At 36.5% G+C, this 13,661-nt stretch overlaps 1 protein-coding gene across 3 annotated transcripts in view; it reads right to left on the reverse strand.

Moving 5' to 3' along the window:
- Positions 1-5,260: 5,260 nt before the first annotated feature.
- The window catches only part of DECR1 (2,4-dienoyl-CoA reductase 1), a 45,897-nt gene continuing 37,496 nt past the window's right edge, over positions 5,261-13,661 (reverse strand). For all 3 annotated transcript variants that reach the window (XM_059166067.1, XM_059166065.1, XM_059166066.1), the window contains exons 6-10: positions 10,138-10,237; positions 8,548-8,620; positions 6,376-6,522; positions 5,823-5,885; positions 5,261-5,724 (exon numbers count right to left, since the gene is read on the reverse strand). In XM_059166067.1, the coding sequence (XP_059022050.1) occupies positions 5,665-5,724; positions 5,823-5,885; positions 6,376-6,522; positions 8,548-8,620; positions 10,138-10,237 (443 nt within the window). In that variant the 3' untranslated portion in view covers positions 5,261-5,664. The remainder of the gene's footprint in view (positions 5,725-5,822; positions 5,886-6,375; positions 6,523-8,547; positions 8,621-10,137; positions 10,238-13,661) is intronic.

Raw genomic sequence — 13,661 nt, forward strand, 5'->3', positions numbered from 1 at the left:
ACAAAATTCATTCCAGGTGTTTTATCAATCCAAATGCAAAAGGTACACAGACAACAACCTATTAGGATATCTCCCACTCCTCATGCATAGGAAGATTCCTTAACAACCAATAATGAAAAAAAACAGATTGAAAAATTGGATTCCTTAACAACTAATTTTGAAAAAAACAGATTGGAAAAACTTAAGAACTCTACTCCAAAAAGAGTCACTATTAAGAAAGTGAAAAATCAAATATGAGAGTGTGAGAAGATACTTGGTTTGGCTCAAAATCTCGGGAGTTTTCCAGGTGAAATCTGAAACTTTTCACCATAGCTAGAGGGCAATGAGAGACTGAAGAAGCAGGCCACTCCAAATTACAGGTACCAGATTAATAAGCCAGGAAACTTACTTAGGAGGTTTGTCCTGGGCAGCCCCACAACCAGTAAATGCCCACACCACCCACCCGAATCTTAAAGCTTATATAGAGGCCTTAATTGGCTTCAGTCATGTAGTATGTGGTCCAGGTGGTTTCAACAAGGCATTGCTGTCTCCACGCTGCGTCCTTGAAAACCGCTCCAGCCTGAAACGGAGTCGAGAACACGTGGAACCAACATTCCAAGGATGGGGGATGGGTGAGAAACCTCTGATTGCAGGTACAGCTCTTGGGTCAACCAGTGGTCATGTCCTCTTGATGATCTCCCACATCAATTTGTAACACATAATTGACAAAGGTACATACGCAGAAATATATAAACATTACTCTAAAAATAAATCTTAAAAAGCATAACCCAAAAGATGTGTGAGAAATTTAAACAGACATTTTACAAATAAAAAAAAAAGACCTCTAAATAGCCAAAATAAATAAAAGCAATCAACTTTATTAGTACTCAGGAGAAATACAAATTAAAACAATTGGGATACTGCTATGCACTCATCAGAAAAGTTAAAGCTAAGTATTAGTGAGGTTGTAGCACAGTGGAAATTCTTACTGCTGGGTAGAAAGTTAAATCGAGATAATTCTGGAAAGGTCTTTGGCAGTACCTACCAAATTTGAATATATACAGACACCTTATAACCCAGCAATTTCACTTTTAGGTTTTATCAACCCGACAGAAAAAGGTCTGTATAGTCACCAAAAGAAAAGAAGGTTTACAGTTGCATCTAGCATTATATTTGGCATAGCTGCAAACTAGAAACCCAAATGTCCTCCAAGAGCCAAACTAATATATAAACTGTTGTATATTCATGCAATGGAATGTTATATAGCAAGGAGAATACATCAACAATTGTCACACAGGTAAAAACCAAAAACGAAAGAATACTTAATATGTGATTCTACAAACAAAAGTAGCTTAGCTCTTTTATTAGAAGTCAAGATAGTGACTAGTTTCATAAGAGGGAAGTCAGGCTTCTGGATTCCTGGTGATGTTTTGTTTTTTACCCAGGTAGTGGTTACACAAGTGTATCCATTTTGTGATAATTCATGATTTGTGTGCATTAAGAAATCCTACATCAAATAAAAGGTTTAAAAATGGTGTGTGAACAGGAATTTAGGGAGGCCTCTTTGAAGAAGCCAGCCCCCCAAAATCAGGAAAAGCACATTCCTAGGACAAATAAGCACCTAGTGCAAAGGGTTCTAGGTCAAACAACCCCAAGGAATGGAAAGAAAGCTGCTGCAGCAGAGCCCAGGTTCAGGGGAGAGTGTGTTTGAGAGCAGGCAGCTCCTCCACCGCCAAGATAAATTGAGATTTTATAATTAAGGGCCATTTATTCTGTCTTCAAACATAAGGATTATTTTACCTCACAGTCGAGAAATTTAAGATACCAGAAGAAATTCAAATTAAAGACACTGAAGTTGAGAATGAAGTTAGGAAAGCCTAATGAATAGTTTTATGTCCACTAAACAAAATAACAAAATTGATCAAGAACAAAAGAAATTTACAAGCTTTTCCCCTCAAAAGCCTTTGCAAGAGAACTATATCTCATCAACACCCTGTTACTGCCTTTTGGCTTTAAATTATGATCCCAACAAATAGTCAAATTGGGAAGGAAATGACCTTGACTAATTGAGTGACCTAAGGCAAGTTCATAACTTCTCTGAGCTCTCAGTGTCCTCGATTATAAAATGAAGGGGTTAAGACATATCTTCTAAGGTTTCCCAGCTCTAAAATTCCATTATTCAAAGTCACTTAAATTATTGCTGCTTTAGTTTTTGCCACAAGAATAATATAACAACAGCTGTTACTCCATACCTGAAACATTTCCTATATTTTTCATATATTGATTGTAAGATTGGTGATATTGCTACCAATAGCCCTCCCTTTAACTTACTGAATATTAGCTTTTCCAGTATTGGAAGCAAGACCCTTCAAAATAGCACTAAATGGAATGGCAAAGTGATAATTCTTAAGATGAAACAGTGATATGATTACAGCCCCAAGGTGGTAGGTCATTATATATAGTAACTATTCATCAATAATGTCTCTTTCAGACTTCCTAAAAATTTCAATTAATTAATATTCTCATAATTTCTCTTTTCTGGCCTTCTCTTCCATGTTTATAATCTTTTCTTCCTCATTCAACATCGGTAATAGACTATAATAATGATGGGGCCCCTGGGTGGCTCACTTGGTTGGGCAACAGCCTTTGGCTCAGGTCATGATCCTGGAGTCCCAGGATCGAGTCCCACATTGGGCTCCCTGCTCAGCAGGGAGTCTGCTTCTCACCCTGACCCTCCACTTCTCGTGCTTTCTCCCTCTCTCTCAAATAAAGAAAATCTTAAAAACAAAAAAAATGAGGGGGCACCTGGGTCGTGCAGTCAGTTAAGCATCCCACTGTTGGTTTCAGCTCAGGTCCTGATCATAGGGCCCTAGGATCTAGTCCTGCATCTGGCTCCACGCTCAGCAAAGAAGTCTGCTAAAGTTTTTCTCTCCCTCCCTCTCTGCCCCTCACCCTTGCACTCTCTCTCTTAAATAAATAGAGCTTTAAATATATATAGATATACATATATATGTATATATATATGCACAAAACTATATTATATATAATATGTATTATCTATATTATATATATAAAAAAATACTGATGCAAACTCTAATAATAGAAGAAAAATGCGTTTAAAAACTTAGACAAAATTTTTTGCAAGACCCAATTAAGACACCAATAGGTAAAAAAAGCAAACAGGAAGTTCACAAGTATAGAAAAGTATTCTAGAGCCCCAGTAAATAAACACATGCTTGAAGAGAAGCTATCATTTTTTACTTATGAAGTTAGTAAATAGTTTGAAAATGAGAAAACTCCATGCTGGTAGCTATTTGGTGAAATAACCTTTGATTAATAATATTACTTCCAGAAATCTGTAAGAAGGAAAAAATTCCAAATTCTAAAAGGTTTCACACCCAAAGATGTTCATCACAGGTTTTTAATATACTGAAAATAAAAGCCTAATTCTGAGAATAATTAAATAAAGTATGATATATGTAAACCATGAAATACAAAAAAAATTTATGAAAAACACAGTATCTGATTTGTCATACAATCTAAACTGTTTTTAAAAAGAGGAAAGTTGAAAAAACACTGGGAAAAATATGAAGTTATAAAAATGTAAACATTGAATATTAATTGAACCAAAATTAAGGATATGGTTTTATAGGTAGACTTAGTAGAAGGAAAGAGTATATTTTGGGGGGAAAAAAATGAACTCAAAAAAGCTGAAAAGACTACTATATGGAAAGTGAGCTTGGAGGGAGAATTAAGGTGATGCTCTTTCTGTGCAAATTATATAAACAAATTATCTTCATAAAGTATAAAATTAAATAAAAAAAAGCCAGGGACGCCTGGGTGGCTCAGTTGGTTAAGCAGCTGCCTTCGGCTCAGGTCATGATCCCAGCCTCCTGGAATCGAGTCCCACATCGGGTTCCTTGCTCGGCAGGGAGCCTACTTCACCCTCTGCCTCTGCCTGCCATTCTGTCTGCCTGTGCTTGCTCTCTCCCCCCATCTCTCTTTGATAAATAAATAAAATCTTTAAAACAAAAAAAAAAAAAAAAAAGCCAAAGACTGAAAATAAATATACCAAAGTATTAACAGAAACATCTTTAGGAAGTTAGTCTTAAATGTTTTCTATTCAATTCTCAAGTTTTCTGTAATAACCAAGTCTTAAAGTGAAGGGATAGAATGACAGAAAGGCCCACCTTTCATTTGTGCATTTTACATTTTACAGTGTTTTCACTTTTTTGCCTCCCTTATTCCTCATGAGAACCGCAGGAAGCAGATATTAAAATCCTGAATTTTATAAGGAGGAAAATAAAAAGCAATAAAACTCATACAAGCTCATTTATATACTTACTGGCATCTTCTTTTCCCCTACACTATAAGAGGTATTAATAATTTGAAAAAGAAGATGTAGGCAGACAAGAAGAAAATGAGGGTTAGCATTAAGGATAAAATGCAGAATGTGCCTGCACTGTGAGAGTGTGAAGAAAAGCTCAGTATAATTGAGAATGTCAAGGCCACTTATTCCAAATCTACAATGTTACCCATTTATGTACACAATTTAATGTAAATTATGTACACAATTAACTGTGAATGTGGTAAGTGTTTCCATGTGAGACTTACAGCATATATATTCAAACAGGAAAACTAGATTCCTTGACAGATGTATTCAGAGGAGCTAAGATGGAAGTTAGTTCTTTCTCTTGGTAATTTGAACAATGGAGACAGTTTACAGAGATCATGTTTATGAGTAACTCGTCTGAAAACAAAATTGACCTTTTTTTAATATAAGCTCAAAATTACAGCTATATACATTTGAAACTGTGGGTTTATTATTTGATTCTCAGGATGACAAATTAGTCAAACCACATATGAAACGAAATGAAATGACACACAAAAATATTTTATAAGCTTGTTCATCATTTCTACCTAGAGAAATCTAGTCTTCTTTTAAAGCTGAGATGGAATGTTATCTCCTAGGTGTCACTTTCTCTACATTTTGGAGACAGAATGCATTACTTCCTCCTCCATACTTTTACACTGCTAGAATAATATTTATCACACTGCATCCACAAATAATTATTTATAGGTCTCTCTACCCTTCTAGATAATGTTTCAAGAAGGCAAAGGCTGTAGATGGTTCATGTTGTATCCTCAGTGCCAAATAAAATGGCAGACTGTAAGACAGGTCCTGGAAAAAGTTTGTTTGAATTAATATTGAGCTATCTAAAGAAGATAATTCACAAGTCCAGTGAAAAGGAAATCTAATGGAAAGGCAGAGTCCAATAAATCAGAGTCCATTAAATTTATTGTATACCATCACTTTCTTTCTTTAAGGCCCCATCATCACAGGCATGGTTTAATACATAACTCAAATGCTACTTCGACCATTAAGATTCTCCTGATTTTTCCAGGCTATAATATTTGTTTCATTCACTGTACTTCCAAGCATTTTACCTCTACCATAGCCTTCTCTTACTTGCCTTTTTATTAATTATTAAAAAAAAAATTCTGGAGGGAAAATATCCCATCTTACATATCTGTTAATGTACAATATCTACCTACCACTGGCCTGGCACATGATATACACTCAGTCCTGGTTTGTTGATTAACAATTTATTAGACTTGAAAATAATTCCAAGTATCATAAACTATAGCATTTCCCTTATAACCAAGATGAAGGCAAGAGTGGTCTTAGGAGCCTTTTGTCTTCCTGATGAGTCCTTCTATTCTGTCCCACTCCTCGTTGGTAACCTAACACAAACAGAAAAAGGCAATTTTATGTGGTTCTTGCATATTTTTAAGCTTGGTATCTTAGCTGCTAATATATTATATTCACAAAATGGCATTACCTTCCTCAGACTGTTGAATTCCCCTGAAATAAATACTTCCTCTCCACCATCAAATCTAATGACCTGAAAAAAAATAACAAAAACTCTGAAACTAACTCCTTTTGAAAGTTTCTGAGTTAACCATTTTCCCATCTTAACTGGATGTAACATCTCCTTGGCACTTTCAATCAAAACCCAAAGTCTGAAGACAAAAGTCATGATTAAACCCAATCTGATTTACTAATTTTAGAACCTCTTTCCCCCATCTCAACAATTTCAAATTCTACCCAATATTAAAGATCACCTTAAAGGCATATCTACCAGAGTAATTGGCATTTAATAAAACTAATTTATCAATGAACAAACTCCATAGGCTAAACACCTACATTAATATTTTAATATTATCTACAGCTAAATAAATATTTTCTTTTTTAACTTAATTTTATTTTTCAGTGTTCCAAGATTCACTGTTTTTAAGTCACATTTATATTCAATATTGTCAGGAATGGTTCCACAATATGCCTTCCCACCCCAAATACACCACCCCAAAAAGTCAAGAGAAAACAATACTTACTGCCCCATTAATCCAAGAAGCATAATCACTGCAAAGGTAAGCAGCAAGATTTGCAAGTTCTTCCACAGTTCCTAGCCGACCACAAGGAATTCTAGCAATCATATCCTTCTCAAATGTTCCCATTGGGTCAAGACGACTAAAGGCACCCTTAGAAATTGAGAAAATAGTTTTGCTGCATTAAAAAGAATTTAAGAACTAGTTTAGACAAAATGGAATATTACGATGGGAGCCTGTTTATACCTCAGGCTTTGTAAACAACAAAGAATTTTGTCAAATTCTTCCAAAGTCTCTTCAGCTCAAAACAGGTCATTTTATCTAATACTGACCTATAAATATCACCAGAAAATATAACCTTTTTACCCCCATCTATAAAATGAGGAGAAAAACTGTTGTAAGCATCAAATGAGAAAATGTATATGAAAGTACTCTGAAATCTGTACAAGCTTAGTGTGGGGGATGCCATGGTACTGTGTTTGATTGAATAATCACAGAAGAGTGACTCAAGTGGGAAACCTTTAAAAGGAAATTCCTTTTCTTCATTCTTCTCAAAATAACTGGAAAGGAAGAAAACAAGTATGTAGGAATATTAAACTGAAGTAGCTCCTAGAGGGGGAAAAAAAACCCTGTAACTAAATTTGCCAACCAATGTCTGGCTTCTACTAATGATGCAAAAGTGCAGACCAAGATGAAGTATGCATGGGCAGTGATTTTTTTTAAAAAAGAAGATTGAATTTCTCTGTATCAGTGCCTGGAAGTCTAGGTGAAAGTTTTCTCAACAAAACCGGTGAGAGACAGAGCAAAGTTGCTCTCAGGAGGCTCCTTGTGAGCCCTCCAGCCCTTTTGCCGTCCCTGGGCAGGTATAACCCAGCAGCGGCAAAGGGCAGCAACAGATCCCAATTCTGGCTCTGTAGGGATTGCTGTGGAGTTTCTATACTCTGTTTTCTTTTCATCTCTTTAAAGCTACATACTTGTTCCTTGTGTACAACTGATACTTCTACTGCTACACTGTAAACTCCTTGATGGCAAATCCTCTGTCACAAATGTTTGCTATCTTGCTCAGTACCTTTGCACATAGTAGTCACTCAAATATATTTTAAATAAATAAATAAAATGCAGGTGACCTTTCCTAGGGTTTGAGGTCCTAAAAAGAAGCTTCTGTGACTCCAGGTTTCTCTTCAAAGAGTGTTCAGCACAGGGCTGCCCTGAATTATGTGTTTTAATGTATGCTTTTGAGTTATTTTTCCATTAATTGTATTAGATTCTTTATTACTAGAGTGTCAAACATGATAATCAAGTTTCATTCACTCAACTAGTTCTTCTTTCTATTTTCTGCCCTTTGAATAACTAAATAAACTATGCAGCCATGTCCGTATTGACATTTAGTACCCAGAACTACCTATAATCCAAAATGTTCCTTAATACTGTTTTCTAATGTATTTATACAACCAGAACAAGCTATCATACTTCACGTAGGCCTTTGGAGCTACAGGTCAGTTGGGATTGTAAATTCTTGCTTTACACAGAAACAAAGAGTGAGAGTGAAGTTATCTGGGGCAATGTGAGAGAACACAGAACCTGTGGGCCTTCTGGCCGTAACTGCATTAGTAGTCATTGTGAGTCGCAATGAGTATCTGTAAGCATTTTTTATTACAGGAGAAATGCCTGTCATCAGAAAGATTTGTAATCAGAGAGACATGGGATTATATAACATACATAATGGAGTGTTTACAAATGAAAGGCACAGACATGAGTCAAAGAAAATGCTACCTATAGAAAGACCAAGCCTCTATGATAACTTCCCAGAACATCTCTTAAAATAAAAATATACTTATACTTCCATGAACTAAAAAAGAGATGTCAATCAAAGTTAAGAGTCCATAAAAAATATAGGTTAATATCAGATTACTGAAGCAAATCAGACGAAATACCAAAATGGATGGCATAAAAGATCCCAGATTAAGATGTTGAAACAGTTCTTATCAAGAAGTTACACAGCTGTTGTATTCCTGCCCACCTCCTTATTTATATTGGATAATGGCAAACCCCTCTTCCCTACCACCATGGCTCCAAAGTCAGGCATCCCTGACAAGTCCTGCATACAACAATCAGAATATTCCTATCAATGTTTCATTCCTTAATCATACAGGAGATAATAGGCAAACTAAAACTTACTTTTGTTTTTATAGGCCCTGGTTGAATCACATTAAATCGCAGTCCATATTTACCCCATTCAGCTGCAAGAGACCTAAAATTTTAAAATATTTTAATATTCTAAAATATTATACTATATGTTAAAAATAATAATCCAGACTCACTGCATGTTTACTATATGCCAGAGACCACAACCCCAACAAGTAGGTACTATTATCATTCCTCGTGTTACAGACAAGGAAACTGAGGCATAGAGAGATTAAATCACTTGCTCTGAGTCATATGGCTAGTGAAAACCTCAAGCGGTCTGCCTCCAGGTTTGTGCCTTTAATCACTCCACTATAATATCTACCATTTGCATTTTAGTGTTCTTAATCACAATGCTGTACTACCTACTCCTTATATTTAGAACTAAGTCCAATATCAAAATACATTATTAGAGCAAGTATCATAATTCAGCATAAAGAGGTGAGAGAATCATGACCCTCTGCCACACTTTCTGGAGTTCAGTGCAACATGTACTACTTATATATAGTACATTGAATTATAATGTTTGCAACATCATGAGTACTTTTAAGGAAGAGATGGATTACATAGTTATAAAATATTAACCACATCCATGTTTAATGAGGCTTTAATACAATTGCTGCACTACACTCAAAGGGAAATAGGAATCTAACAAAATCTTACTAAATGTCATGAAGCAAAACATAATAATAGCAAACATGGAAACTTGAAGCAATCTGTTTTAAAAGCCTACTTGATAGGTCTAACTTTCACTTTCTAAACTCGTTCTACGACTTTACAGTTATATGTACATCTCTGTGTATATATACTGAGTCTAGCTTTAAAAAATGACTTAAGGTAATGACTTTTAAAAAATACAATGCAAATGAGGAAGATAAAATCGTTGAAAGGAAAGAGAGACAGAAAAAAGAAGGAACCAAGGAAGGAGAAAGGAATCGAAAAATGGGTAAGGAAAGATTAAAAAAAAACCAAAAAGGAGCTAATACCTAAATGTTTTGTGGCATTCTATACAATCACAATAGGTTGGTCACAAGTTTGCATCCACTCTTTCCAAGAAGCCCTAATCAATTATACACTTTGTAGAGCCCATAATGGAAAGGCAAGTTAATTTCTCAGGAAAAGCACAATTGTGCTTGATTAAAAAAAAAATCAGAAAAGCATTTCTTTCAAGAAGACTTCTAAAATGAAAAATGTGTAATACAGCAACACAGTACGGTGTCCTTGCAATAGATACAAAGAGATAAGTCTTATGAAACTGTAAGATATCAGTTAATACATTCTGACAAGATCACTTCAAAGGCCAATTCAGCAAAACTCATTCGACATGATAGGGGGCAAGTGCTCCAACTACAATCTGCTAATCTATCTTAGTCCACCGGGTGAATTTTAGAGAAGGGTGGACTGCACCTCTTTCAGGCAAATCATACATCAAAACTGCTTCTGAGTGACACTTTTGACAGAATTCATGACCATACCTCCCCTTGGCATGTGCTTGTAGTGCACCTGCTCCAAACTGCTAGGGAAGTAGCAATTTCGTGTCTTAACAGAATTACGAGCTGATGGGATTAACATAGTAGTACTCACTTGCTCATGGCTTCCACTCCTGCTTTGGCAGAAGCACTTGGTACTACAAAACCTGACCCACTTTCAGCATAGATGGTTGTAATAGAAAGAAATACTGCTCCTGAAATTTGAAAAGGATATAGTAATTAACAATACAGCTAAGTCATTTCACATCAAGAAAACATGATTTAAAAGACTGGGATCTGATTCAAGAGGACATAACAAAAATGTAGCATCTTTTAAACTTCAGTAGCCCTAAATTAATGACAAAGTAATCTAATGGAATTGCTACAACTTGCTAGTACTCTTGCTGTCATGCAAGATGACCCAGTCTGTGCTTACTGGAAATTCTATGGCAGGTGAGTCACGACGGTGACCCAAAACTCAGAGGCATGGCCGTATAACCCCCTGCATAATCAGCTGGATGGACTTTCCATTAACTAAGCACCCACTTAAATAAGAATAAATCAGGGACACTTGGGTGGCTCAGTTGGTTAAGCATCTGCCTTCAGCTCAGGTCATGATCCCAGGGTCCTGGGGTTGCGCCCCTTGTCAGTCTCCCTGTTCACCAGAAAGCGAGCTTCTCCCTCTCCCTCTGTTGCTCCCCTCACTTGTGTTCACTCACTCTAACAAATAAATAAATAAAAATCTTTTTAAAAAATAAGAGCAAATAGAATCAAAACTATATTAGCAAGGACTTGACTTCCAGTCATGAGGGACTTGCCCTCTCCCTGTAAATAGCAAGAAAACTGTGTAAGATACATAATTACATGATACAACCATTTTCGGATACTGTATAGCAAGCAGGAAAATACAAGGACTCCTGAGAGAAGACAAATGAAATGAGCCCTAAGGTCACCCCAGATTTTTGCCTAAAGGTACTGTATGTGTGTGTATATATATATATGTGTGTGTGTGTATATATATATATGTGTGTGTGTGTGTGTGTATATATATATACACACACATACACAATATACTATACAATATACTATGGTGTATACTACAAATATACACATTATACACACACACACACACACACACACTCACACACACGAACTGTACACTAAACAGGAGGAGAAATACAAGTAAAACATAGCATTCTCACTGAGTTGAGGAAACGGATTTCAGAGTTTGGGGAGACTGAGGAAGTCGGAATTTGTACGGAGAGTTCTCCCAAGGAGGGAAGGATACAGAGACAGAGTTCCATAAATCTGCATAGTATCTCCTCGAGTCTTTGGCCAAAATCAAGCTATACATGTTTAGACCAGGCAAAGAACCGTCAGACAGCTGTACACTAAGCAGTTCCTAGAGCTCACATGGACGGGCAGATAAGTGAGTTCTAGGCAGCTTCACTGAACATCTAGGATTTTCAGTGGAGAATTCAGAAAGGCCATGCCTTATTAGGAGAGCTAAATTAGCTCAAAAATAAAGGCTACTCTAGATGTACCCAAATAAAGCTAAAAATGAACACTGAAATGCTCGAGCTGATCTAATGACTTTTGTTGGACACCCTATTTTCCTATTTTACAGATGTTTGATCCTCAACCCAGAGCAGGGAAGTGACTTGGTCAAGGTCAGCAGCTGTCCAACTAGTAAAAAGTAGACTCGATATTCAGGCCTAGATATCTTTATACTATTCTACCTCTGTTGGTTATGGGAACTAAAATTGTTTATTATTTTAGTTTTTATTTTAGTTTTCATAACTTGGATTGAAACTAGATTTTAGAACATTTGAGTCTTTTGAAACTGGACATAATCTTACATTCTATCTAAATCTTACATTTAAACGAAGATTTTATTTTTAGGTAATCTCTACACCCAGCGTGGTGCTTGAACTTAATGGGGACATCAAGTCACATGCTCCACCAATTCTGCCTCTAGACTGTGACTTTTAGTGTTTCCTTGTTATTATTTTGTCCCATTTTGAAGTAATGAAGCCACTTGTAGCTTGCAATCTGGGATGACAGAGTTCGTTTCTCTTACGAAGGCCCCATCACCAGGGGTGGTGTGATCCCGCACATCCACAAGTCTCTCTGATTGGAAAGAAGGGCAGCAGAGACCCTTAGAGCATTGTTTTAACCAATCCCCTTCCTTCCTGTCATTGCATTGTAACTGGGACAGAAGAAATAATGGGGAGTGTGGAATTTTTGTAAGAGGCAGACAGAAAAGCATAGACAATTAGTGTGGGCATATAAGAGACACTTGTACATTCTTAGGCTCAAAGTTTGATAAAGTACCTTTCCATGTGGCAGCACTTAATGTCAATTTGCTAGGTTTCTCTGTGTGTTTTATACAAAAATGGAATTGATAAACCATTTTCTAACAACAACAAAAATGACAAGCTATTGCTCCCTTTCTTCATTTACTTGACCTCAATAAATAACAGATTCATTTCTGCTTGTCTGCACTGGGAGGTTAGAAATCTGTCATTTCCAAACTTCTTCTATAAGAAGTTATTCTAGTTTAAAGAGTTGGCCTTGGGATACCTGGGTGGCTCAGTCAGTTAAGCGTCTACCTGTGGCTCAGGTCATGATCCCAAGGTCGTGAGATCAAATCCTGCATCAGGCTCCTTGCTTAGTGGGGAGCCTTCTTCTCCCTCTGCCTGCTGCTCCCCCTGCTTGTGCTCTTTCTTTCTCCCTCTGACAAATAAATAAAATATTTAAAAAATAAAAACATTAAAAAACTAAAGAATTGGCCTTTCTGCAAAAAGAAAAATGTATCAATAACTAACCCTGGTAATCTGAGAATTTTTTATTTTCGAGTTTTTAGCACCACTGTTAATTTATTTATTTTTTTTTTTAAGAATTACTCATTTATTTTAGAGAGTGTGCATGAGTGGGGCAGGGGCAGAAGCAGAGAGAGAGAAATGCTCAAGCAAATTCCACACTGAGCATGGAGCCCGACATGGGGCTTTGTCCCAGGATCATGACCAGAGCCAAAATCAAGAGTCAGTTAACCAGTTGAGACACACAGGCACTCCACCACTGTTCACTCTTTAGAGTCCAGCTGTATTGTTCTACTCTGCAGCATTAACCCAATTAGGATAGTACAGTAGAATTTTGCCTCCTCCTTACATTCAGGGGCAGCGCTATCTCATTCTAAGCAGTGGGCAACCCAGCTCTTCAAGGCTGAGAAAATAACACCTAAAGGGAGAAAGAGGAAGACAGTATCTTTCATCTTCAGTTTCTGAATTATATAAAATGATTTAATTCTTCCTCTCCCACACCTGAATAAAATTTGTTAAATCTGAATCAGAAGTTAGAGCACTTTCTACTGCAGCATTTGCTTTATGTAAGTAAGTATCACTTTTTAAAGTAGTTTTTATGGTTTTGCTCTAAGGGTGACGCAGTTAGCATCTGCTGTCAATGATCCTTAATTGTGTACATGGTTGTTCTATATCCCTCCTTTTCCACAGAGTGATTTTGGAAGAAAAGTATTTTCAGAACTCTGAAAGAGGAAGAGTTTGATATACAAAAGGAGTTGCCATAATGATCAACCATTCTTATTTCTCATACTCTCAGAATGGCACTCCTGCCCCCCCT

The sequence above is a fragment of the Mustela lutreola genome, chromosome 3 (assembly GCF_030435805.1).
Source record: "Mustela lutreola isolate mMusLut2 chromosome 3, mMusLut2.pri, whole genome shotgun sequence".
In the NCBI taxonomy this organism is placed as follows: domain Eukaryota; kingdom Metazoa; phylum Chordata; class Mammalia; order Carnivora; family Mustelidae; genus Mustela; species Mustela lutreola.